Source organism: Onychostruthus taczanowskii, unplaced genomic scaffold (assembly GCF_017590055.1).
Source record: "Onychostruthus taczanowskii isolate IOZ18803 unplaced genomic scaffold, ASM1759005v1 scaffold21, whole genome shotgun sequence".
In the NCBI taxonomy this organism is placed as follows: Eukaryota; Metazoa; Chordata; class Aves; order Passeriformes; family Passeridae; genus Onychostruthus; species Onychostruthus taczanowskii.
Window position 1 is genome coordinate 647,931 of NW_024499351.1, and position 27,715 is coordinate 675,645.

Sequence of the window (27,715 nt, forward strand, 5' to 3'; positions counted from 1 at the left end):
TGACCTCAGCACTCTTCACAGCTTGTCATAGATACACACCATAATATTGGCTTTTTGCAAGAATTAAAATGGGTTTTACATGTATAGTGTTAAAGTAACTTTGTTATATAGATATAGTTTTTATTTCTGTTAACCAGGCTTGGGCAGAAGGATGTACCACTGATAGTGGACACAAAGAATGCAGAATTTATGGGCCCCAGGGACGCTGAGCAGAACTCCCAAGACAAGGAAGACAGGCAGAGAAATATTCCCGGTACTCTGGTTTTCCACATCAACCAGCAGCTGAGAGCCCACGTCAGAGCAAGGGAAAGCCTGAGCATGCCGACTAATCAGCATGAGAGGCGAGAGTCATTAAACAATGGAGAATATGGATTAACAAGAGGCCTGTGTAACTTGTAGCCAATGAGCATTCATTCCTTGATTTCTGGAGTATCACCGAGCGCCCAGGTCTGTAAAGCTCTGGAATGAACAATGGCTGTCTCTCTCGAGTGTGTGCATATCGGCTTGTCCACCGATGTTGGCGGCCAACAGCAGAACTGGAATGGGAGCAAAATCCTAAACGCCTCCCCAGTGCCAGCATTTATTGCAAGTATCGGGAAACGAAGCATTAACAGCTTCAAAGGTGTAGTTCGAACTATGAGGCACCAGTGCAGCTGCAACAGAAGCACTAAAAAGAATCGCTTCCAAAAGAGGCTTCAGTGCCCACAGAACACACACACGGGCGGGCCCCGCCATGGCGGCACTGGGGACCTGCCGGGGCTTTCCCCCTGCGGCTGTTCACCGCTTGCCTGCCTGTGGGATTGCTAACGGTGCAGGGCAGAGCGCCAGCAGAGGCTCCACTAGCGCGGCACAAAGGCTCCAGCTGAGCGGCAGCCGCTGCCCTCCGCCTCCCGCCCAGCTTCATCCCCAGCCGCGCTCGCTCGCTGCGCTTTGCCGTCAGGCAGCGCGCGGGGCGCCTCACTACGGTGGCCGGGAGGGGTTGCGGGCCCGTCATGGCGGCGGCGGTGGTGGCCGCCGGGCGGGCGTGTGCCCGCGGCGCGCTGCGAGCGGCCTGGCGAGGTGATGGGGCTGCGAGGGGAGCCGGGGGAGCCTCCGCGGGGAGGGCAGCGGCCACCGGCCCGGGCAGGCCGCGGGAGGCGGGGGGATTCCCTGCAGGGCGAGGGGAGCGCGCTCAGAGTGCACAGCCGGACGTCTGCCCATGGGCACACACAAGCATCCATGGGCACTTCCGTGGGCACATCTATGGGCTCAGCCAGGCATGCATGGGCACAGTCAGGTATCCATGGGCACATGCAGGCATCCATGGGTACATCCATGGGCACAGCCAGGTATCCATGGGTACATCCATGGGCACAGCCAGGCATCCATGGGCACATTCATGGGCACAGCCAGGCATCCATGGGCACATGGATTGTCTTCAGTCACTTTTCGAAACTCAAATGTATTATTTTTTGAAGTATACTTAGAGAGAAGGGAAAATGTCTTTGTCTTCTACAGTGCTCTGAAAACTTTCTTGCCTTTCCTTTCTGCAGCAGAATCAAAGCAGTTAATGAATTTCAGGTCTCTTTAGATCCTCAGGGCAATCTATAATGAAGGGGTGCCAAACTGTGATTAGAGCCTGAACATTAAGAAGGGCTGGTGGTTTTTTAAGGCTGGTGGTTTTTCCTTAGTGGAGGATAACATTTCCACAGCCTAGTCACAAGAATATCCTTCAAAAACCCCAACCATTTCTTGCAGGTAAACCAGGAAAATTAAAAAGCTACATCTACTTCTTAATAATGTATTAAAATCACTCTATCAGCAAGGTAGAGTGCTTCTTCTCTTTGTGACATTTTGTGCTGCAATGTTTTCCCTCCCACATTCTGCTTTGCACTTCAAGACAAAAGGTGCAAGTCTGATTCCCTTTGAAAATTACTGACTTCTCTTCCTATGCCTGTATTTGCAGAAAACACAGTTTTAAGGAAGGAAATGTGCTATCTATAAACACCTGTCTGTCTTTGTTCCCAGGGTTTGCTTCTGTGCCAGTGAAAGGGAGTTGCAGTTCCTACTCCAGCTTGGCATGGGCTTTCCAGACACGGTGCTCCCTCTGTGCCCCCTGGACTGGGACAGTGGAGCAGTGCAGGAAAAGCAGCTTCTTCAATACCTGTAAGTCCTGAGTTGGATAAAAATTATTAACTGTAACAGTCAGGAGAGGGAAAGAAAACACTGCTTTGGAGGGATACAGTCATGAAAATCTGAGTATACTGACTCTTTTGTGTCCCCTGGGCAGCTGCAGGTGTTGACAGAAGTGTGTCGTGGATTACAGTGGCAGCTGCAGGTGTTGACAGAAGTGTGTGCACAAAATCAGTTTATCATCTTTTAACAGCAAAGAAGGGTTTGCTTTGTGTCACAGTGAATCCATCTAATTATGTCATGGGATGGGAGGAGGAAGCAGCTTCCCTTCTGTTTCCTAGGCCTTTATCCAGAGTATAAATTGTGTGTTTGTCTCCTAAATTATTTTTGAGCCACGGGCAAGGCCTGCTGTTCAAGCTGTGCTGCCCCAAAAGTGGAATTGCTGCAGTGCAAGAAGGAGTTACACAAAAACTGTTGGTAACAGCCCTGCAGATTGTCTGCTCTGGTGCAGTGTTTGCCTCCTGCCCTGAGAGGAACTTCACCCATGCTTACCACAGCTGAGGAATGATGCTGTTTAAATTCACACTCAGGGCTGTGAACTGAGGTAGCTGGGGGGCTTTTCCACCTGCTTTGTGCTTCCTTGTCCTGTCCCATAGGGGAAGAGAAGAAATGGTAAGGATGCAATCTCTGGCAGAGATAACTGCAGCAATTAGAGAGTCAAAACTTGATTGTTTCTATTCCATAGAATTTAAGAGCTCTGCAGAATCAGGCTCTCAGAGCTGGTGGTCTCTTCCCATTCTCAACATCTGGGTGCAGAATACTGCATTTGTTTTCTTTACATCTGCTCAAAAAAAGGGGTTAAACAGTCAGGCTGGGCTTGCTGCTCATTTATCCAGTAAATTTTGACCATTGACTGATTCCAAGTAATTGAGGGTGGAGAGTCTCCAAAGGCTTGGGGAAGGCTGCGGTGTGAGCTGCAGGCTCTGCATGGAAAAGGCTTTCTAAGGATGCCACCTGCAGGGAGAACTCGTTTAGACAAGCAGCAACAAGATGAGAATATGTAAGATGCCACCTTCTGTTGTTATTTTGTTTATCTTAAATTAAACGTGTAGCACCACAAGTGATTGCAGTGTGATTAGGATTTGTAGGTTAGATTATTTCCTTAATTAGCCTTGTATTCGTATTCACAAGCTCTGGATGAGCTCTGTTTTACCAGGAGCTTTTCCAGACATCTGGTTAAATGACTGAATTACAAATATTTGCTGTGATGGCATCCGTGTTGTTTAGTAAAATTTGCTACATTTAGGCAAACTACCTAAAACTATTGGCTTATTTAATGAGATGTAACAGCCTGGAAAAATGAAAGTGTACCTCCTTTATGTGTGAAGCAGAGACAGTAGCCATGAGATTCAGAAGACTCAGGTTTTGTATTTCAAAGTGCAATTATTCTAGGAATAATTGTATTTTGAAATACACTGAAATATACATTCAATATAATTTGAAATATACTTTCTCTTACAGAAGTAAAAAGCAGAATCTTCACAATTCAAATGAACTGCATACAAACAGTATAAATCACTCAAATCATTAGCAGTGCAGTTGCCTCAGAAGTGGCAACATTTAAAATGCAGATATGACCATTTTATGTGGATTAGCTGTCAAGTGAAATGTCAGCCAAATGGCAGAGCTTTGTGCCTGAGAAGGGTGACTGTATTTTTCTCTCTCCTTAGTGAATGCTTAATGATCTTCCATCATTCCTTGGGCAATATTACTGTGCTCTTGTTGCTCTGTACCTTCAGCAGAACTGTTATTTTTAATGGTTTGACTGGTTTAAATACAAGGAATTCATTTAAATAGGAGGAATTGCAATTACCCTAGGCATTTGTCTCTGATCCTTACCCTGGTAGCTCTCTCCTGCAGCTCTGACACAAAAACATACACAGGGATTTATTCCTGTCCTATGACATATTTCAGTGAGTTTTTAATGAAATAATGTAAAATTATCTTCTTATTCCAGGCTTATTCTTTCCTCTTTCCACCCTCCTGACCATGGGAAGCAATTCAGTTTTCATTTACTGATTTGGCTGTTTCCCAGCCTTAGGAATTATCTTTGACCCCAGGCATCCAAACCAAACCAGCATGATTTTCTCAGCATCTGTTATGTATCCAAGTGCATGCGAGATAAAGAGCTTTTATTTGATACTGGGACTATATAAAAATTAGACTGTCCTAGTCACAGGTCATTCCATTAGCCTTGGGAGCCAGTCATGGGATCATGGAAATGGTTTGGGTAGGAAGGACCTTAAAGAGCATCTTGTTCCAAAGGCACTTCTGTGGCCAGGGACACCTTCCAGTGCTCTTTGAGGCTGCTCCTTAGTTACATTTTGTTCCATGTTTTTGTAGTCTTATGTGAGTTTTCTTTGGGATAAATTGTTCATTTTGACAGCCATGTCTAACTCCATGATCAGAATTTAAAAATACTTACTTTTTCAATTTACAAAGAATTTTTCTTGAAGTATGAGCATTCCAGATAAATAATTACAGAGCTGCCTCTTGTCATTGTCAGTGGTACCATAAGAAGAGTTTTGATATTTCAGCATTAAGGTTGTAAAGCGTTACATCTGAACAACTGCTTTTTCATTTTTTTCTCCTTTTCAAGAGAGTTGTCTGTATGTTGAAAAATAGTTAGTTAATTGCTTTTAGTCAAAAGAAAGGGGACTGAATGCCTTATAGTTAATTGTACCTGGAGAGGTACAATTCTGTTGGGTTTTGATTTGATTAGGGGTTTTTTACAGTATTGATTTTGATAGTTTTATGATATTACTTTTCAAAGGCATTTAGAAAGTATGCCTGGTTTTCATTTTGTTTTGAGGAACTGAACCAAGCCAAAGGTGTTTGGTTTGCAGAAACCTCACTGAAATTTCTCTTCTCCATATCCATCTGGTGACACTGAGACATGATAGTTACTAAAAATAAAAAATGAAAGCTTTAATAATCAAAGCAACCTTCAAAAGACAGTAGCATTCACAATAACATATACTAGTCACATTTAAGGTCCTTGGTTTTTCATAAAGTGTTATAAAGAAAAAAAATAAAATTTCTCAGATGCTGGAATTGTAGCTGGATTTATTCAGGGTTTGAATTGAGACTGACAATCAACCTGACAGTCCCACATCTACATCTTCTGCTGACATTGTGACAAATTGCCAGTTTTAGAAAATGTGAAATTCTGATCTGAGTGCTCTGTGGAAGTGTGCTCAGGGTTTGCAGTTAAGTGGAGTTATTCCCTGTGTCAGTGTAGCAGTGTGAATGCATCTTTTGGAATATTTTCCAGGTTTTATTTTACTATCAGGATGCAAGTTTTGTTTCTGGATTTTGAGGAATATGCCCAGAACTTTCTCCTTTCTATCTTGGGTGGAAAAAAAAATAATTAGACTATAGATGTCTTGCCAACAAATTTGCAGACCCAGCTAAACAAAATTTTTATGCAATCCACATAATTGGACATTTGCATTTTTAACAATGTTATTAAATTGCTGTGAATAGATAGGTAGCCCCAAGAGCTTCAGACTTGTATTAACAAAATCAAACAGAGAAAGTTTGGTAGTAGATGAGGGTTTTTTCCTGTTTCACTCTTGTGAAAATCCCTCTAGCAGTGAGAAGTAGAACTGAGCTTAAGTTTTCAGTGGAAACATATCTAGTATGTGCCATTCTTATTTTTAATCTGTAAACTTTTATCTAAAACCATTTTTATATCTGTCCCGTGGTCAGTGATCTCTTGGATGGCCCCATGTTGGTGTTTGTGGTGTTGCTGTAGCCCTTGTCCTGGTGAGACCTTTCCAGTGCCCAGGTTGTGGCAGTGAGCAGCTGGATTGCAGTTCATGCTGTGGGACTCAGTAGTGGCTGTCTAGGGCTTCCAAGGTTTGTGTAAAGGCCCTGGAGAGCTCACAGATAATGCCCTCAGAAGGTGACATCTGCAGGGGGTGGAGGCAGAATTGCAAAGAGGAGCATGTATTTTGCCTAAGCAGTCCTGGTATTTAATGGCCTCACCAGGGAGGGGGAGATTTTTGTCTTCTCATTACCTTCCAGCAGAACTCAATATCAGATATGCATCATATGCTGCCATTTAACAAGGCTGAGAGGTCTCTTTTGAGAAATGGTCTCTTTCTTTGAAGAAAACAATGTTTTGAGTGTGGTGACTTAATACACTTGAGAATAATCTGGCACAATATTTCATTTTGTATAGATCTTATAGATCCATGCTTTTCTGCTCATGGGCCAGGGTTAGACAGGAAATCAAGAACCTGATGTCCTGTAGTGGCAGACAGTTGCATTTCAGAGGTCAAGTGGAGGGAGCAGTTCTCATTTGGGATGAACACACTGATGTTGATGAATCTGCTGTAGAATCTCACATGTTAAGTGATCCCTCTGGTGTTAGAGTGCCATTGTTCCATTTTTTTCTCATTAATAAATCTCTTTGTATTTTCATCTGCAGAATATTCCCTTCTGAATCATGGAGGAGAGGATTCAACCTAGAGGAGTTAAACATTTTCCATAAGTAACTTTACAAAGCCTGAGTAGGTCTTGGAATTAAAGACTTCCATGTTTAAAGCTAAGAGGAAAATATATTAGAAACATAACTTCTCAGGAATAACAGATGGTATGAACTGAGTTGACAGGTTTTGAGCAGTGTATGAGTTCAGCTGAAGATGATTAAGGTGTATAAAGTCAAACTCCATCTTTGTTTTGGATGGTTCACTACTGTTGTTTTGGAACTGCTGTTGTTTTAATATAATTGTAAGAATGACTGCAGCCACTCATAAGAATTGAGCTTGAAGTTGAATGTTAATACATGCAATTGGAAATGACATCTAAATTATTTGAGTCATGTTCAGCCACTGTTGTAGGTTTTGCTCTTAAGACAGCTGCTCTGTGTAAGTTTTTTTTCCTAGCACCTTTACCCTAAACGCTTTGTAGTTAAGGATATTGTTGTCAGGCACATTTTGTAAGATGGTGGAGAGAGAATCCTAAGTTTAGATTTTTGGATCACTCCTTTTCCTAACCTAAGCTACTGAAATTGCAGTTCTTTGCCAAATCCTGGTTAGAGTGGTTGATGTGGCCTGCTCTGTGCCAGCCTCTGTCCTAGGAATCTTTGAAGTACTCATGAAAGGGAGCTGAAAGCAGAAAGTTATTTTTTGGAATGGTGTTTGTGAAACAACAGAGAGATGTATATTCCTGCAGAAAATGGGAGACCAAAATTGAAGTCCTTCAAATCAGGAAGTGTGGGGGTCTCCAGGTTCCAGATAAGTGTGTTAAACTTCTGGATTAAGTAAAAGGGGTAAGTTAATGAAGTAAAGGACTGCATCCAAGAAGAAATGTCTCACTGTGGTCATTAAGCAGCTGTGTATAGACTGTAATTTATCATTAAATTTGTAGTAGAATATGTAGCAGCACCTTCTCTGCTCGTTCATATTCCATATGCACGAAGCATTTTTTTCTAAATCCTGTTTTTGTTTGGAGATGGTGGCAATTGGTGTTTTCTAAGATTTCATCAATTAATAAAAGCATGAAACTTGGGAGAGAATGTAAGTGATTGAAAAAACCTTACTGAGTTCCTTAGGTAGTACAGCTGCACAAATGTAATAGTGTTAGTGGATAACAGTGCACTGAGGCACTGTTTATTATAAGTAGAAGTATGATTATTATAACAAGTTCTTTAGTCTTTTTATTATGTCAATATTAATGTCTTTGTATCTCTGCTGCTGTGCTGCCACAAGCTATTTGTCACCAAAATCCTTAGGGAAAGATTACTTGTATTGGAAAGAAGTGAGCCTACTTAACTGCTTTACAAAATTGATTCCTTCTTCTCCTTTTACTCCCTTCAGTTTTCCAGCTTACTGCTCTTTGTATGCTCAGCAAGCTGTGAACTCATCTTGCAGGAGACAAAGAAATCTGATTTTAATCTCAGTTAATGAGTATCTAGGATACTGGTTTCTGATGGGGCTTACAACAAGTCTTTCAATACTTTTGGTTTACTGAGGTGTGGCCAAATATTAATCTGATAATCACCTGTCTCATTCCTGATATTCAGGGATAATATAAAAATACAAAAACCCAAATCCTTTCCAGAGTATTACAAATACCTTTTGTGTAGATTAAGCAAAATGGAGTGATGTCACACAGACTTACTCTTGTTAGTGATCAGCTTGCATAAAGCATGCTTTCAGTTCAGTTCAGTAGTGGATCTTTTTCTAGTCTATAAAATAAAATCTTACAGATGACACTTTTTCCCCCCACTCAGTAGCTCTGCGCTTTTGGATAACTGACTAAAAATGTGTAGTGGCTTTTATGACTGGTTTTATTTTAGCTCTTGAGGAATGCATGCAACATCCTATTTTACAAAGGCAAAATAAAATAAGCCCATAAATCTCAAAGACATTGCATATCTGCTGTAGTGTCTTCATTCCAGAGCATCTGCACAAGTGTGAAAGCAGTGCTCTGGTCCTCCTTTCTGTCTGCAGTTACTTCCTCCAAATCAAGACGTTCCTCCTGCCTGTGTGTGTGCTCACTAATCACCTTGGTGCTTTGCTGCCAAGTCAGATTGACCTTTCTTACACACAGATTTTTATTTTCTCCAGTGGTGTCTTGTCACAAGCAATGTCCCCACCACTGCAATTTTCCTGATGACGGCCTATCCCTTTCACATCCCATTCTTGTCACTTCGTCTTAAAATCAGCGTGATACCTCCATCCTATAAAGAACTGAGCTCTGCAGCCTGCAGGCTTCTGATGTGTTTCATTAAATGCAGCTGCTTTCCAAACACATGATGGGATTATTATAGACTGATGAGATGAACTGCACTTTGGGACCAAATGTGATGTTTTCATCTGGTTCTAATTTTGTCAGAATTTGTGCAGTGCTTGAGGCCAAAGCTTGACTCGGCCTGACCTGTTCTTCATGGATGTGTTGGCATTGAATGTTCTCCTCTGGTGCAAGACAGTGTCCTTACTCTGTGACCTTTGCTACTTTCCTCTATTGGAATTAAACTGATCTGATTGTATGTGTATTTGGAGTGCAGCTCAAAGTGCAGGATTTTTTTGGCATATATTACAAGCTCCAGAGCTGGTCTTTTCTTTTAACTGCTCGTTGCTGCCCCTCTGCAGCCTCCTTTGTAGCTGTTTGACCCTTTGTAGGGTCACCCAAACTGCAGATTGAAGGACTGTTCCAGCTTAAAAATAGCCTTGCAAAGAAAAATAGAAGTACCTTTATTGTGATTCTATGTTTCCAGGCTAGCAGGATTATAATTTTTTGAAAATAATTGCTGGTTACACAGTGTTTTCTGAATCAACTAAGAGTTAAATCCTTAACAGGATTGATGATCAGCCTTCCACCTAATGGAGCAGCCCCATAGTTCAGTTAGCATGAATTTACTGAAAAACACATTAACTACTTTGCTTTTTTTTTCCCCCTAAAAAAAATTTGTAGTAAGGAGGTAATGCATTTTTATATAAGTTTTTGTTAGTTTGATGGGGTTTTTTTGTTGGTTTTGTTTTTCCCACACATTTAGCTCACAGCTACATGCATTGGTGTGTTGTAGTCAGCTGGAAGGTTTTTAGTGGCTGACAGTTCAGACACTAGTTTTAAGACATCTAATGCAGCTGCTGCTTGTGGGAATTTTTTTAACTTCCAAACCTCTGGACATTGGGGTTCACTTGAATGTCTAGAAAAGAGCATGTAATTTCAGACAAAAACTTCTATTTTACAGGGACTAAAGCCTACCCAGAAGGCTTTTCAATTCTTACCTCACAGCATATAAGAAGTGGGATAAACTTTGGTGTTATCCATGGGCATTTGTGCTGGTCTGTAATACACAGATTTCCACTTGTCTGCAGTAGAGCCAAAATCCGTGTTACATGTTTTGCCTTGATGAGCTGTTCATACACCATGTTTTTTGGGTATGTGGTGACTTTGGAGGCCACTCTGCTCTTGGCTGTCTTGAGGTAATATTTTGTAGCTCCCTGGACTTGCAGAGTTGTGTGTCCTTCCTTGTGTACTTGCTTTCCAATGTACTGAGCTTTGATTACTGGATTCAGGATTCTCAAAAAGGAACCAGTTATGCTTCCTACTTGGAAAAAGATATTTGAGTGAATAGGTGTATGTCAAACTCTTGGAAGAACCACCTTGACACCTTAAACTTAGTACAAAAATAAACCTGGGCACTTAGTGGCATCCTGGGTTGTTTCTGTCCCTCACTGTGTTGTCAGCATGGCAGAGCTTGCCCAGTTCCAAAACATTTTCCAGTCTGTGGGGCAGGATCTCTCAAGCACGTTATTCTGAAAATAATTAATTGCTGGTGGAAAGTGGAGAAGAGACCCTGAGAGGAGCCTCACCAATGTCTGCCAGTGCCTGCAGGGAGGGGCCAGAGCATGGACCAGGCTCTGCTCAGCAGTGGGACAATGGGGCAGGAGCTGAGGCTCAGGAAGTTCCTCCTGAGCATGAGGAAGAACTTCCCTGTGCAGTGCCCGAGCACTGGGACAGATTGCCCAGAGGTGGTGGAGTCTCCCTCTCTGGGGATATTCAAGAACCATCTGGACACCCTCCTGTGCCATGTGCTCTGGGATGGCCCTGCCTGAGCAGGGAGGTTGGAGCAGATCACCCACGGTGGTCCCTACCAGCCTGACCCATCCTCTGGGATTCTGTGAAATATTATCTATGGTGTCTTTTCACATAATCAGTTTCTTTTTGGTATAGTTTTTTTCTTCTGTTTTTTTTTTTTTTTTTTTTTTGGGGGGGGGGTTGGTTTTTTTTGGTTTTTTGGGGTTTTTTTATCTAAGCTGCTGTGGTGTCCTGTATTGCCATCAGCTAGGTGAGTAGGAGTTTGCAGGTAACTACTGAATGTGTTTCCTAAGTCTTGCTCTCCTGTGCTGGGTGAAGCACCCAGCAGTCCTGGCCACAGCCACTGCCTGAGGAGGCCTGACAGAGCCAGAGCTCTGTGATGATGCTGTTAAAGTGTTTTGTATTCCTTCTCCTTACATTCCTTTCCACTTACACAGGCAGTAAGGGGGACATTATATTTTCAGAACTTGAGAAAAGCAGCAGGTTTATGTTTTGCTTAATTTTTTGTGTTTTGTGCATTTTAAAGGAGGGTAGCCCTTGGATATTTTTAGGGGTGATTCAAGTTGACTGTCACTGATCAGTGTCCTTGGAAAGTACTGCAAGGTGTTGCTGCTCTGAGTTACTAATGAATGGTTTTCTTTTCATGACCTGGAAATGAATACCATACTGGTTACTTGTTAGGTATATTTGTCTTTAAATCATTCTTGAAAACCTTGTTAAAAACATGCCTTTGGCTGTGGGCCTCTCTCAGTGCAGTAATCAGGAGTACAAACACATCTTTGCACCAAATACAGATGCACAGAGTAAGAAATTACTTTCTTGGCAAGGCAGTAATGCTACAGTTTAAATTCCAGCAAAGCAAAGATCAAGCAGATTTCAAGTTTGGTGTTATTTTTTGTTCAACTTCAGTTTCCAGTGTAACCTGTACTTGAATATAACTTAAGGAAGTTGTTTTGTTTTTTTTATTTCAGTGACAGCTGATCAGCTATGGAAGGGAGCTTTGGCAGAGACTGGCGTGGGAGTAAAGAAAGGAAGAGGAAAGAAAAAGAAGAAAAAGCTAAGGAAGAACCTCAATAGAGGCCAGGAGATTGGTGAAGGTAGATCACAAATACAAAGCTGAAGACATGTCTTGGTGTTTTTGTGTATAGTGTTTCTTGATTTCATAGTGGACAAATTCCTTTTCCTTTCTGTGATGCCAGAACTGCTTGAGATATTTTTTTCTTCAAAGAAAAAAATCTTGATATGATTATTTAATGTTGGTTTTGCTTTTCCAGTTATAAATTCTGCATCATAGAATGCATTTGAAATATGTGAGAATTTTCCATTTTGTTGCATTTTTCCTGAGTGCAGAGTTGCAGTTCTACTTTGGAGCAAAGCATAATTTTTCTCTGTTATTTCTAAGGACGTTCTGGTTTCCTCTGGCCTGGTCTTAATGCTCCTGTGCTGCAAACCGGGAAAGTGCAGGAAGTTTCCCAACGAAAAAAAGAAGAGCGAGACAGAATTCAGTCTGAAATCATTCAGCAGAGAGATACATTTGAGAAGAAAAAGAAAATAAAAATTCAGAGAGAGGGAGGATGGAGTGGGAAGTGCTGGGGAGGTGTCATTCTGGATCCTCCTGACCCTGGTCCTAACGGAGGTAAGAAAAACAATTATCTTCTTCATCTCTCTTCAACTTTCTGAGGGGAGACCTGGAGAAAGTGAGATCCAGACTTGTTCTGTGATTGACAGTTGGTTTTGTGCTTTGTTCCAGGCCCACACACAAGCAAGATAAATCAAAGAGCAGTTGCTGCTCACACCAATGAAATCTGTTAAAACACTGCTTTATTTCCTGCAGCTGTTAGACTGTTCTGTTACATTATAGACTGAATGATTTCATGTGTTACAGAGTACTCTGTTCTGTCACAGCTGCTACAAGTGTCTTGAAGGATGGAAATGTTCTTCTGTCTCCAGCATCAATTGTCTTGAAGTATAGTCATGGGTTTTTTTAATAGTTTCTTAAAGGATCCTGTGGGATAAATCAATCTTGTTGAAATTCTAGTTCAAATAATGAAAGAGGGTTAAAGATTATGTAGTTTGAATGTAACTTTTAGAAGAAGCTGCAATAAATAACTGCCATAATAACTATAAAAGTTATTTTTTTATTTCCTTATGTATTTCAGTATAGTGAAGCTAGAGCTTTTACATGTACAGCAGAGAGGTGACTTTTTTACAGTGCTGTTATTCAGACTACCAGAGATTCTGTAGTAGCTTTAACATTTAGAAGCCTCATCTTTTTCAGCTGATTAGACATGAAAAAGACTTGTCGGCTCCTGTTGGGCTGAGTTTTTGTTGTGAAACTCTGCTTATTGCCATCTTTCTGTACACTTTTATAGTAAGGGGAGCTAAGAAACACAGGTGATATTTTCTAGCACTGTTGCATTTCATTTTGTTTCCCTAAGAGCAAATATTCTGTGGAAGGCAGTGATGGGACAGTGGACTTGGCCGACTGTCACTGAATCTTTCAGTGTAAAAATAGGAGATCTGAGAGATTAATTGCTCCAAATTCTCCATAAGTCAGTGGTGGAACATGGAGCAAGTCAAGGAAATACCATGGTTCTAGTTCCATACTCTGAACACAAGACTGTGTTGAGTGTATTCCACTAAAAGGAGTGACAGCTGTTGTAAACAGTGTTTATGCATTTGTGAACTTTACCTTCTGGTGTTTTCCTTGATTTTGCTTTTGGCTGGTACTGCTGATATGGATTACTTGCATTAAAGTTGGCAGTGTGGAGCCTGTTCTAGTCAGATCAAGTTCTGCCAAAAAGAGGAAAGGGCACTGCAATCAAAATAGGAGAATGAAGCTGTCAGCCTGTACAGTAAATGAGTTTGAGAAAAAGCAGTTTCTGATTAGCATGCACTGATTTCCTTTTAATCTGCTAAAAACGTTGGGGATCTTCAGGCCCCCACAGTTCTTTCGGTTTCTTTCTTTTTATTCAGAGGATTAATGATTTTGCAGGGGAATTGGGACAATCCCTGTGTGCAAAGCAATGTCAAGGTGATTGGAAGAGCAGACCTGAAACTGCCAAACACAATGAATCCTTTTGGCCTGAGACTGTGGCATGACTGGATTCCCTGGTGTCACTTACTGTGCTAGCTAGGAGTAGAGAAAGAACAGTATTTTCCACTTAGAAATCAAATGAGTTTTCTCCCAAGTTTGCAGTGTTTCTGTAGCAACCAAAGAGCTTCAGAGGGAGCAGAGTGCTGCTGGGATCATATCCTTACTGTCAGCTAGAAATCTGCTTTGTGCAGCCTGACACATCTCTAAACTGTGCCAAGATGATCATGTTTATAAACATCTTGGAGGTTTTGTGTAAATAATAAACCAATGTTTGGTCAAGGACTGAGGTCCCAGTTCTACATCATTACAGACTTTTTAAGCTTTCCTCCAAAATCTCACTGTAACTACACCAAGTAAAGGTTTTCTGTGTTGTACTGAAATGCTCTTGTTCATGGGGTAGAAAAATGGTTGGAAAACCAAGAAGTTGTAAGGACTATGTTTATTTGAAGTGGTCATATATTGTTTTGTTTCATGCTCCCCCTCCCCTTTCTGGAATTTCACAAAAATGTGGGTAAAGAAGTACTTGCATTTCCATAGAATCAAAGAATAGGTTGAGTTGGAAGAGGCTTTTTACAGGTAATCTAGCCCAAACCCAAATGTCTTTGAATCCCTGTTAATTGTATTATAAAAGCTTCAGAATATTCTGAAAAATATTGGATAATACCTTAGTCATAATGGAAGTGACCCATCTGGTGATTTTAATGATTTACAGCTTTTGCTCTGTATATATGAAACTTGAGGTTTATTTGCACTTTTGGAGGAGTATTTAGGGAAGAAAACAGTTTACACTGCTGGTTCAAATTATTCTTATCTTACCTTTTCTACTTCTTGCTGGGACTGCTTTACAAATTACAGCTCCATAGAAGTTGTGTCCTTCTTAATTTGTACACCTACAGGGGGGTGTGCTGATAGACAAATAACACAAGGAAATGTGACACCCTGTTTTTCTCCCTACAGAAACTTATGAAGATTTTGAAGCAAGAGTCATTGAGGTAAGCATTGCAAATCTTTCCAGAGACTTTGAAGAATTATCACTACTTTATATTGACCCTGGAATTATTTAACAAGTCTTTGCCAAGTCAGTGTTATAGCAGTAGGAATTAGTCTGGTTTTCTGTTTCAGCTGCACAACCTATGAGAAATAAGTTGCCTTGTCTCTTCATTTGAGAGAGAAGGACTAAGAGAAACATTTTCTTAACAAAATAGCCTGATTCACAACAGCTCCTTGTCTGAAAGTTAAAAGAATAATCAGGCAAGTCAGAAGCTGAGCTACCTGACAGCTGTACTCCAGAAAAGCATCTGAGGTTTCTCTCCTGTTCTGGTAAATGTGCAAATGGGTTTCCTTGTCCTTGATTATCTTTCTGCATTTTGTTGATGACCATCAATTGGAATTCTATCCAGTGGTTTGAGTGTTTTCTAGATAAATCCAAATCTTTGCTTGTGGCAGTGGGTTTGGTACCTCCTGAGATGTGGAAAACAATGATGCTGTATTGTAATCTCAGTCTGGGTAATTTAAAATCATGAGTTGGTTTCTATTTTTTTTTTAATCCTGCAGAGGGGAAAGATGTAAACTGTTTTAGATGTCTGCTGTAAGGATAAAAAGCAAATGGTAAAAAGCAGTGGATATAAATAAAAAGCAAGGTAAATTTAGACATAAAGAATGACTTGCAAATGGGAATTTGAATACTGGAATGGATTGGGAGTATATGGAATGTCTGTCATTGGAGCTTTTAAAAACAAGTTAGATAATCTGTCAGAAGGGATGGGGAAACAAAATCTGTGACCTGTTAACCCATTTTCATATCTCAGTGGGTTTTCAGAGTGGACTGGGCCACACTATGGGCTTTGACTGATACAGCAAAGACCATTTGGAGCACTTGGCCTTTAGCTGAGTCTGTGTTTGAAGGCCATTTTAAAAATTGAATTGCATAGGAGCTGTTTCTGAAAGAAGTGATTTTTGTTCCCAAGCCCTGCAGCTGGCAGTGCCTTCTGCTGCCTGAAGGGGCAGATTGCAGAGCAGAGTGTTGGTCTGCTGCTGTGCCATGGCAGAGCTGGCTCTCACTTTGGGTGCCAGAGCAACCCAAAGTGAGAGTTTGCCCTTCTCTACTGGCTGAATTATTTACAAATAGCAAAGCTGAGTTGCTCTGCAGTGGTTCCACGTCCTGTAGAAATCTGTCTCAATGCTTTATTATATTTGAGTAATAAAAAAGCTTTTAGAAGCAGGTTGAGGCTCTGCTGTTGCATGGGATCGCCACAGACGTGAACTGAAAAAGTGGAGTGCTTTTGCAGAAAAATAGCAGCAGCAAAAATTCTCTGTTCAAAATCAGCAGTGAGCTCAAGATAATTGAGTCTTACAATTTTCTGATAACAAGTACGAGTTTTGAAATAAATAGATCATTTTAGCATTCCTGGCTTAAATAGGTGAGAGACATGCTGCTATTTCTGGATGTTTTCCATTCTCTTTACCTTCACAACAGTACAGGAGATTAAAACAACGTTTGCTGGGAAGTTGTGCTTCACAGCAAGAAACTCAGAGCCATTTTTAAAGGACTGCCTTATGAAGAAAGGTATAATAGGCCCTTTCTGTTGTGATTATGCTACTGAAAAGGCTGTGCTGTTTTGCTAAACAAAGAAAGAAATTGCTTATTAAAGTGTTTTCTTATAGTGTAGAAACAGAAAAGCTGTAATTTGATTTCTCCTAACTGAAAAAATAGAGTATAGACAAGCTCAGATTTTCGTGTCAACTAGAACTAAAGTTGTCACAGGGAACTTGGGTTAACTGTTTCTTACTTTCCCTGCCAGCCTAAGGCAACATTTCCTATTCTGCTCATATATTAGAGATAAGAACAATCTCTTTAAATAGAACTGATGGTAATGCTTAACTGGTGTTCTAACATAATATAATCACAGAGGTAATTAAAATCTACAGGTGCAGCTGACATGTGCCATTATTATTTTCACTGGAAGGCTTCATTTCATGTGTCATCAACCCGCAGATGAATTTTTCTTTTATTTTTCTCCAAAACGAACATGGTAACATAGGAAAAAAAAAAAAGTAGCCTACATGACATCCTGTGCTGTAATAGTAATTGCCTTGTAGTGCAATTAAAATTAGAAAGTGAGACCTTGTGCTCAGTAGGGCCTGAAGGCACAGAGCATGAGGTTAGTGGCCCTTGGAGTCTCTCATTAAGGGGAGCTTTCTAAAGGAGAAGATAAAATTATAAATAAAGCCCTTTGCAAAAGACAGATCTCAAAAGGGTTTTGTCCAACACTGAAATTGCCTCCTACCAGTTGTGAAAACTGTGCTTTGTGATCACTTGCTGGTTTGTTCATGTTTTTTTGTTTCCATTGCCTGTTTCTGGTGAAGGCAACTTGAAGAATTTTGTGCAAGCACAGCTCCATTTTAGCAGGGTCAGTGCAAGTTTTCCAGTGTCAGAATAAATCCGGTTTTGAGCCAGATGGTTCAGGTGTGGTACTGTCCTTTTTAAATAAACCAACAAAAACACTCAGAGATTTGTGTTTGAGTGTTGAACTACAGAATGCAAAGTAGCAATAGGTGTTCTTGTCTCAGTCCATTTGGATCATTCAGATTTGCAGAGCAACATAACCTGTAAATGAAAGTTCATTTCAGGAGCTTGCTAGGCAGGAAAACAACCAATGACTCAATCCCCTTTGTAATGACTCATCTAGACAGGAATTCATTAGTTCTTCATTTAATTCATGAGGTTTCTAACTCAACAGTTCCTAGTTCATAACTGATAACTGTGAGGAAAACAATTGCCAAACCAACAATTGTCAGAGTGTTCCTCCTTCCTCCTGTGTCGCAGTGCAGGTGTGCCACTGGGAGGCACCTCTGTCACTGATGTCATCCAGCTTGGAAATGTGATCTGTGCCATTGCCATCAGTTAGGGGAATCTGAGGAACTGCCAGACACACAGCATGGAAGGATGGTGGCTGCAGGGGACAGAAAGCTCTAGGTGGCAGTGGCTGCATAATGGATCCTATTCCTTCCTGGAAATCTTGTTTGCCTTGTTGCTGTGACATGAGGAAGCTGCTTCCCTGCCTACATCAGGCCTCTTCTTGACTCATCTTGGTAGGCTTGCTGCTTGTGACAAAAACAATATTCTTTAATACACAGGCTAAACCCCTTTGTTTCTTTTTATAAGTCATTGGAAGTTGTTGTTGCAAAGAGTGCAAAAAAACCAAAAAAAAGTCTTGTGAAAAAGAAATGCTGCATGAATTACAGTGTCTGAGATCCATTGTTTGACAGCCTTGACTAAAAAATTATATGGTATAAAGGATACTCTTTGAGTAATAATTTACTTCTAATGAGATGTTGCCTCAGAAGTACTTTTGGGGTATTTGTAGGCTCTAGATTTTGCTTTTAGAATACAGGTAAGTCTTCTGTTCTCTAGATGATGCTGACAGTGTCTTTAGACTGGCAGTGAAAATTTCAGACAGTTTTTAATGTAGCACCTGAAGCTATCTGTTACAGGAAGACATGAGAGGTCAGAGCTGTGCACTATTTCCGATATTCTTGGAGTACTCAAAAGATTTTGGCCTGCCCTAAAAATAGAGTTTGGGAATGCTACCCTCAACTGGTTCTGTTTAATAAATACTTGATGATTTTTATCTCTTACCTATCAGGCTGTATGGAAGAAATAACTGGCATTTGGAACACCCAGAAGCTTTTGAGTGACTTCTAATTGGGCATAATTATGGCTCATCCTTTGAAAAGGAAATAAAGCCATTTCACATGCAGAATGACTTTGAGGATGCAATACTGGGGACTCAATCCAAAGGATCTGTACTCAGCTGGGAGCTGTAGTACAAGGCCACACTGAGAGAGGAGAGAGAGAGGAACAGGACAAGGTTATTAGTGCTGCTTGTGTTTGTGTGAGTGTTGCTATTTCTGTGTGTGTTGGCTTGCAGGGCTCAGTGTGGGATTGCATCCCCATCTTTCTGTAAGGGTACTTGGATGGGGAGAGCATCTCCTCTTCTGAGGGTGCAAGGATAAGAACCATTTCAATGTAAGTGTTGCAGCTGGGAGGTGTTTTGTCATTGTGGTACCAATCTGCTCTACCCTTGGTGTACAGAATGCTGATAGAGACATGATGTAGCTACCATGGGTTTGGGTTTTGTTAGCAAAATTCTTTTAGGTAACTGGATTCCCAAACCTTTTAGCTGTGCCCCTGAGCCTGTCTAGGCTCATTGGCATGGAAGTGCTTTTCTTTCAGCACTGCACCCTGCTCTTATTTTATCTCATTTCCCCTTGTACCTTGGAGAACTACTGGCACCAGAGGCTCTTAGCCCATGAGGGGATCAGCCTGTGCAGACATTTCTCTGCATAACAGCAGCAAAAGAGTGGCAGTGTCAGGAGTGTGGCCTAGAGGTGACAGGTTCCTAGAAATCATGACTAGAATAGGATTTCTAGAAAGGAGGGATTCCCAAAGGCAATCAAGTTGGCCAGTCATTCATTTGGCTCTTACAGAAACAAAACCTCACAGGAAGTGTTGGATTTTGACCCTTTTTTCAACCAAGTGCAACAGCTGAAAGCATAATAATGTTTAGCAGGCTTTCTTTGAGTGTAACTTGCTTCCACATTGTCATTTCTCCTCTTAATGGATGTTTGAGGTGGTTTCATTTTGGTTTTGAGGTGCTGCTCTTCCCTCAGTTCTAGAAAGAAAGCTGAGTTTGCAGCATTTCACCACTGGATGCTGGATACAAGGAGACAGTTAATTTGGGGTACACTGTGATTTAGGTTGAGCATGTGCTGCATCTGCTTTCAAAGTTTAAAACTTGCTTTCGAAGCAACATCTGCTTTCAGCTTTCAGTCTAACTTGAGTGGCAGTCTCATCATAGGGGTGGTTGTGCCTGGGTTGCAGTCACTTTTCAGAGGCTGTGCTCCTTGAAGAGTGGCACTGATGCTCCTTGCATGTGTCTTTATTGCCACATTCTGGAAAGGGAGAGGAATAATCCATGAGGAGATTTCTACAAAATCACATCCTTTATTTTTGGCGTGCTGACTCTATTTTTGTACAGAGACCTACTGAGATTGGCAGCAGAAGATAAAAGTGTGTGCAAAGCAAAAATAGTATTCTCTTGATGCTCCTGGGGAGATGACTCAGCTTCACTCTCTTCTCTTCCATTATTATTTTGCATTTTCTCTAAATAGCCCATTTACACAGGCACTTTCATCTTATGGGGTGTGGTTTTTAGCTTGTTCTTGTCAGCAGTGAGTTTGAAAAAAGAAAAATAGCTCGGAATAAGCAATTGGCAAGGCTGATGTTTCTTCAAAGTGCCCTCTAGAATGTGTGGGCACCTTGAATTAAGCAGCATCTTTATTGTAGTGAAAGCAAGGTGAAATTTTTGAAACCCTAACCATAATCTATACCTACTGAAGACACTGGAATTTTGAGGGGGGTTGTTGGTTTCGGGTTGCTTTTTTTGGTTTGGATTTCTTATGGTGAATTTTAGTAATAATGTTTAAACCATGACCATGTATTTTCTAATAATCTACTTTCAGATGCATAACACTAGAGGCAGAGTAGCTTACTGAAGAATTGCATATAGGAAAAAGGATTTTCATGTATTACATATAAACTGTATGTCTGTATTTAAATAAACATTTAGTTCAATATATAAACAAAACCAAGGAAACTTGAACAGATGGACAAAGGATCTCAGATTGTTGTCCAGAAATTGGGTTCTCTCACCCAGTGTGCAAGAAATCAATGCACACACAGTGGAGCTATTTGATTTATTTATAGTTCTGCTCCAACAGGGGTGCTGTGGGTAAAGCTAACACACCGAAAGCCAAAAATACAAACATATTTTTACAGTTTGATTATTTACAGTTCTCCATCATGAATCTGCATCACTGCTTGGCTAAGCTGCTTCTTGCTTGGCTGTCTCTCATGTGGATTTAAGGATACAGCACATTCTGAATTCCTGTTTGCTGTTGGGGGTCCCCACTCACAGGCCTCAGCTTCAGAGCTGTAGTTTGCACATCAAAATGAGCCAGGTTCACCAAAGGACAAACTCTGAAGTATTTCTAAACCCCAGCAGACCAAAGCTGGTTTGGGCTGACATGTAACCAGTCTCTTCCCCTTATCTCATCATTTTAGTGACCCTTTGCCACATTCTGCATTCTCTAGGTCAGGTTCTCCTCCCTTTTCCCAGACCATGCTCTCCCTCCCAGCTGTACATCTGTTTCTTGTCCACTCTGGGATGTTTTACGCCATGTAAGGTGGGGGGCTGTAAGCAGTGACTTGCTGATGGAATCATGGAATATTCTGACTTGGAAGGGACCCTTCAGGATCACTGAGTCCAAGTCCTGGCCCTGCACAGAACAGCCCAAGGGTCACACCAAGTGCCCCAGATTGTTTTCCAAACCCTGCTTGAGCTCTGTCAGGCTTGGTGCTGTGACCACTGCCCTGGGGAGCTTGTGCCAGTGCCCAAGCACTCTCTGGGTGAGAAGCTTTTTCCTGATATCCAACCTAAACCTCCCGTGACACAGCTTCAGGCTATTTCCTTCTTCTTCCCCTCTCTTAAATGGAATCTCCTTTCCAGCAGCTGTCATCTCTGTAATGAGTCTGCCTTCTGCAGCATGCAAGTAGATTTCAACCCTGAATTTTAATTCGTGTAGAGCAACAACAGACCTTGAGCAATTCCTGAGAGTGCTTCTAAATTAAGTTAAAATAAGAGGGGGGGCACTTCAATATTGGTGTCACTTTCTCAATATTAGCATTACTTTCCACTTTTTTCCCATGTTTTTTTCATCATGCTTGAAATCACACATAAAGCTGGTAGCATTAGAGCATTATCTGTTGTTCAGCTGAACACAACAGAGATGTTACTTTCATGAAAGGTAACTTTCATGAGGTAACTTTTTAACCTTTATGTATTTAATGCCTTGAAGCCAGTGTCCCACTGCAGATGCTACCCATTGACAAAGACAGTATAGATATTTTAAGTGTGTACTACAGACCTCTGATACCCTTTTTGGCAAACTTGACTCTCTTAAATTAAAATAAAAAAAACAAAAGAAAGAAAAACTAACAAAACCCAACCCATTTGGATGATGTGCAACAACAGGAAACTTTGTGTTGTTTTTTTCTTCAGGTGAGAAACGTGTTTTGTATGAAGGCAAAGGAAGGCAGAAAAAAATCAGTGCGTGCCTTGGTGGCTGTTGGGAATGGTAAAGGGGCTGCAGGTATGTACTGTGTGTATGTATTTATTGTATGTACAAGGTGACATCTGAGGATGACATATTTTGTGGCAGCTTTAATAAGACAGCTGTGTCCATGGTCAGCCAGAGTTTTGCTGAACTTTGCTTATGTGAAAGATTCAAGGCCTCGTGTATTCCTCCAGCTGGATTTTGCTTGCACTTGGGAGTGGAGGAATATTTGCAAAGAGAGGAAGGTGTGGTTCTCTTTCAGAAAGATGTATTACTCTGAAAAAAACTCTTCCTGCCTCTTCTCTGAAAAGCTTCTTCATGGAATGTGTTATCACTGTAATCCAGATGTCCTAAATGATGGAACTGAAGTTGTCCGAGACTTTTTTTCTTCATTCCCTTCTTTAGTTTTAAACAGAGTGGACTATTTCTTTTGTCTGAACCAGTCACCACTATTCAGTTGTTTGAAACAAAGTTTGGTCAAACACAGAAAAACAGCTTAAGCCTTAATTTTTTTTTCCTTTGACAACAAGCAGTTGGCATCCAGATGTTAGGTGTTCACAACTCCTAAACTGTTTGTCTGTGTGATTTTCTCTGAACCACTTTTTGAGTATGGCCTGTGCAGTGGAGTGGAAATTTAAATGCTAAACATGGCTGTGAAGTTCTTTGGGTTTTTCCAGTTTTCTTTCTGAAGATCATCTGCATCATCTGTGTCTCAGCAATAAAATGCCTCTTTCTGTCTTGCAGGTTTTGCCATAGGGAAGGCAGGTGACAGGACAAATGCTTTAAGGAAAGTATGTTGATTGATTTTTTTTTAATTTGATGACAATTACAAATAATTCATACCTACACTTACAGGTGTTTCCCTAATAATCAGTATAATTTGTAGTCTTTGCAAAGAAGTAAGTCCATGCGTTTGCTTTGTCTGTCTTGATCCAGATAATCATAGAATGATTTAGGTTAGAAAAGCCCTTTAAGATGATTCAGTCCAGCTGTTGATCTAACACTGCCAAGTCCTCCACCAGCCTCAGTGCCCTGTCTGCACATCTTTCAAACACCTCCAGGGGTGGTCACTGAGCCACTTCACTGGCAGCCTGGTCCAGTGCTTGGTAACTCTTGCAGGAGAGAATTGTTTCCCTGTAAACCTCCACTGGCACAGCCTGAGGCAATTTCCTCTCATCCTATCCCTTGCTACTTAGGAAAAGAGACCGACCCCCACCTCACTTGGGTCTCCTTTCAGGTAGGGAGCAGCAAGGTCTCCCCTGAGCCTCCTCTTCTCCAGACCAAACATCTTCATTTCCACAGAGTTTAGATGTGGCAAATCTGTTTTCCTAAGTTGTTTTCCTCTTTCTTTTTTTTATATCTAATTAACTGAATAATGGTAAATTGCAAATGCTTAGCAGAATAATTCAAGGAGAAAAATGTTTTCTGCTTTCATTCCCTAGGCAAAGAATAAAGCAATAAGCTCCTTACACTTTATAGAGCTGTATCAGAACCACACAAGTAAGTATTATTCTTTCAATGTAAGCACTGAATATGCCAGCAAGAACTGGTTGCAACTACTTGCAAAACATAAAAAAACGTTAAATCAAGTTTTTCTGGTGTGATGCATTGTATTATAATTCTTGACAACCTGGTCTAGTTGAAGGTTTCCCTGCTCATTGTGGAGGAGTTGGACCAGCTGATCTTTAAAAGGCTCCTTCCAACCCAAACAATTCCATGGTTCTGTGCTTAAAATTTGGATACCTAATGCATACTATTTCAGGCTCTTAATAGCAAGATTAGATCTTTTCTGGCACAGTTTGAGTTAAGGGAGACAGATACTGTCAGGGCATTTTTTTTTTACAACTCCTGTGCTTTTCCCCTTACTGTGTCAGAGGAGATGATTCCCTGTGACTCAGCCCATGTGTGCTGACCCAGCAGCTCAGGGAGAACCTGGGCTGGAGGGTCAGCCTGATGTTTCCTGGTAGTTTTTTTTGTTAGTATTCTGTATGGAAAATCCAAGAATGCTGATGCCTGTGGGGAAATCTTAGGTTAGAAACTAGACTATTAAAAAATACGAGTCAAATTGTGTCATGTGAGCTCAGTTCAGAACTAAATGAGGCTCACTGGAGGCACACCTACATATTTTTCAATAGTAACATAGTATTCACAGGTATTTCAGCATTCATAATCTACTCCAGAAATCTAGCTAGACTAATCATCCTCCTTAAAGAAGTCAGGGGAGAGTAAAACCAACTTCACAGTTCAGAAAAAGAAAGGCACTAACTAAAGCTTTTCTAGAAGGAAGAATTTATCTGTAATGCCTTTTTTCCCCCCTCCAGTTTACCATGACATTTCTGTGAAATTTAAAAGGACAAAAATCCGCATGAAGAAACAAAACAAAGGTAATTAAAGAAGTTTAAGTTTTGAATTTTTCATAATTACTGACTGGTATTTATTTGATGAATTTAACTTATGTAGTGCCTAGTCTACCATGTTTTAAATGTTGAAAATCATCAGTCATTTTTCTTTAGAAATACCTACTGCTGCTGACATGGCTTTGCTCTGGCAAATTGGGATTTGTCCCTTTTACACTGGTGGGAGCTCTCTCACTCTTCCCAAGTGTAATTCCTTCAGTTCTCAATTACCTAGGTGTGGAGCCTGGTCCTGCTCCAGCCATTGGTGGGTTTGTATAGAACTCCAAGTTCTCACACCCCTCCCACTCCAGGTCTCCCTTTCTTTACAGCCTTGGTGGTGGTGAAGTCAGTTTGATCCTCCTGGAAGTGGCACCTGAAGTTTCATGAGAGCTCATCAGTTAGGGCGGGGTGGTTTTTTTCTTTTCCTTGTCTCTTCGGGTTTCTTTCTGATCCGTGTCTCTGTATATTTTGTTTCTGGTTTCTCCTTGCTCCCTCAGTTTCCTAATTGACAAGGTCTCCAATCAGATAGCCTCACTAAAATAAACATTCTAGCCCTTTTCTGCAGCTTTCCAGCTATTTGGTCCCCAGAATGTAATTCTTTTTTATGTCCTTTACTCAGCAGCAGCAAGACTGTCCTGCACTTTTTAAAGATCACTAGTGTAAGCCATGTGGAACAAACCTCTCTGGAACAAAAGTAGACTCTTCAAAAAAATATCTCCTCCATTAAAACCTGGCAAGTGTAAGAAACCATCTGCAATTAATGCCAGTGTAGTACAGTTATGCATTGGAGTTGATAAAATCTCCATCTCTGTGATGAGAGGGATGCAGGTGACACACAAACCTCTGTTGTGTTTGTGGATTTTGAAATATGTTTGTATGTCCTTCACTGTGTGGCACTAAAATTATGATAAAGTCTAACTCATTCCAACTGCTGGGCCAGGAAAAGGGAAGTGATGCCTCTGCACAGCCCCTGGAGCCATTTTCAACATCTAATGTGTTCTACCATGCTGGGAAAGAAAAACAACAAAGAAGAGATCCCAGTGCTCTCTTCTGAGTAAATTGTGTGCTTACAAATAATCACACAATGCTCATTTATGTTTTTTTCCCCCAGGATATGGTCTGCACTGCCACCGAGCCATTATCACCATCTGCAGGCTAATTGGCATTAAGGACATGTATGCCAAGGTCACTGGATCCAAAAACTTGATTAACATCACCAGAGCTCTCTTTAGAGGCTTGACCCTGCAGGTGGGTGCACTCCCAGTGCCCATTAGGTATGGACAGGAGGGGATGGATATTGTGATAGTGCGTGGGCAAACAGTTTATATTCCAGGCTTAAAATGAAGTAATCTTACAAAGAGCAAACAAAATCAGCAAAGAGGGTCATTCCTCAGCAGTTTTATGGAGCTGTCCAGTCAGGAAGAGCTGTGTGTAATTCTGCCTGTTCCACAGCCAGGTGTCTGCAGGGGACATCTGAATTCCTGGGCTTTCATTTGGTGGGGTTTTGGTGACTATTGAAAAGTCCTGGGCAGGGGGAATTGTGGGCCACGTTTGGTTACTGCTGCTTGTTCTAAGTTCTCATTGAGCAAGGACTGAAGCCCCAGCTGCTTCTATTGCTGCTGTAATTGAGATCTCTGAATTCAGTCAGGGAGGTGGTGGTGTTCCCTCCACCTCTCAGTGCTCACAGTGGAGATGTCTCTGTCTGAGCCAGCTGCCTGGAATTGATGGAAAAGCTCCAACATGCAGCATTTCATCCTACTTCCTTTGAACAGCAGCCTCAGGATGAGTCAGCCCTCTGGAAATTCCTGGTTATCTCCTTTGCTTGCAGTTTTGGTGGCTGCCAAGGTTTGGCTGCTTCCATTCCCAATACAGCCCTGCAGAGCTGTAGCTGTCAAGTCTATCACCCTGTCCTGGCCAATGTTACCAGCTGAGCCTCAGGAGGTGAGGGGGTTGTGATCCTCTTTGCCTGATGGGAGTCACAGATCTCCCAGCTTAGCAATACCTCAGGGCAGTCACACTTGGAGAAGTCTGGCATTGTATTTTCAATCAGTGTCTCTGAGAATCTTCCACAGAACAAACAGGAGAAAGGCCTGCTGTATAAATTATTGCTTTTGGAGTTATGCACTTGATAAGTTTTCTTCACTGCCCTGAAAACTTTCCTGTCACCTGTAAACATTTACTCTGTAAAATCTGAGTGTTATCAAAACACCTTGTAGGCAAGGGACAGGTGTAATTGAAAATAATGTTACATTCATGTCTTTATGAATGTATGTTAGTTAATGCCACCTGTCTGGACACTAACAGGCACTTTTCTGTTATCAAAGCAAAATTTATATCCACATAAAGACATAAAAATGTTCCTTCCAGCAGGAACACTAACCTGCCAGCAAGCATGTTTATGAGCAGGGTATTATGTCTTTCCAGAAGGAAATTCCTCTGGGATGACACTGTAGGGCTGATCAGTGTATCTGAGGTTTGGCTATCAGAATTTTTGCCTAGTAAGATAAGCCTGACAAGTCATTTCATTTACACAGTGCTTAAACTGTTTATTAGGAAATTGCTTTTTGGGGCCATTTTCCCCTGCCCCACATCCTCTGTAGATTTGGCCTGAAGTGAAGCCATCATGGTTTTTGGTTGTCCTTTCCCTGTCCTGCTCCCAGGAGACTCACCAGCAGCTGGCAAACCAGAAGAGCCTCTACGTGGTGGAGTTCCGGGAGGAGCAGGGCCCTCTGCCCATCGTGGTGGCCCTGCCCCAGGGGCCTGTCCGTGAGGAGCCTGAGCCTGAGGAAGAGGTTCCAAACACGAAGCTGGAGTGGAGGGAGGTGAAGGAAGCGCAGGGAATGGTGAAATCCCCCTGGGCCAGTGTCAGACGGGCGGCGTGCTGACAGCTTCGGGCCCTCCACGTCTCCAGCTCAGTGCGGCTGGGAAAGCCTGGCTCAAGGGGGTCTGGGCTTGAGTTTCAGGGGAGGGCAGCAGGAGCTCTCTCGTGCCATCCATGTCACTGCTGCCATCCAGAAGCACTGCTTGCTTTCCCACAATTCCCCTGAGCCTGTCCGAGTGGGAATGTTCAGACGGAAGCAGTCAAGAGAATGAGTCTTCGGCTTCGAGCATGCATTTACTCCATTCCAGAGGGTGGTTTGTCCATGTTTCTTTCACAAGCTCGTGGGAAACTGTTGAAAATACACGATTGTGAAAGCAATAAAGAACCATCAGAGTGGGTTTAATTTGGGTTTGTTTGGGTCTTTTTGTCTGGGAGATGCTGAAGCAAGCAGCAGTGGTGGGAGCTCATGTGTGCACCCTGTGTCTCACTGCCAGG

General features: G+C 41.6%; 1 protein-coding gene across 1 annotated transcript; it reads left to right on the forward strand.

Annotated features, from left to right (window-relative positions):
- The first annotated feature begins 975 nt into the window (after positions 1–975).
- Positions 976–27,623, forward strand: MRPS5 (mitochondrial ribosomal protein S5). The gene is made up of 11 exons (XM_041404444.1): positions 976–1,059; positions 2,008–2,145; positions 11,700–11,825; positions 12,131–12,364; positions 14,783–14,817; positions 21,949–22,039; positions 22,748–22,794; positions 23,446–23,503; positions 24,325–24,387; positions 25,511–25,647; positions 27,060–27,623. The coding sequence occupies exons 1-11, from the start codon at positions 993–995 to the stop codon at positions 27,282–27,284; spliced, it is 1,221 nt and encodes a 406-aa protein (XP_041260378.1). The 5' UTR covers positions 976–992; the 3' UTR covers positions 27,285–27,623.
- Positions 27,624–27,715: the final 92 nt, after the last annotated feature.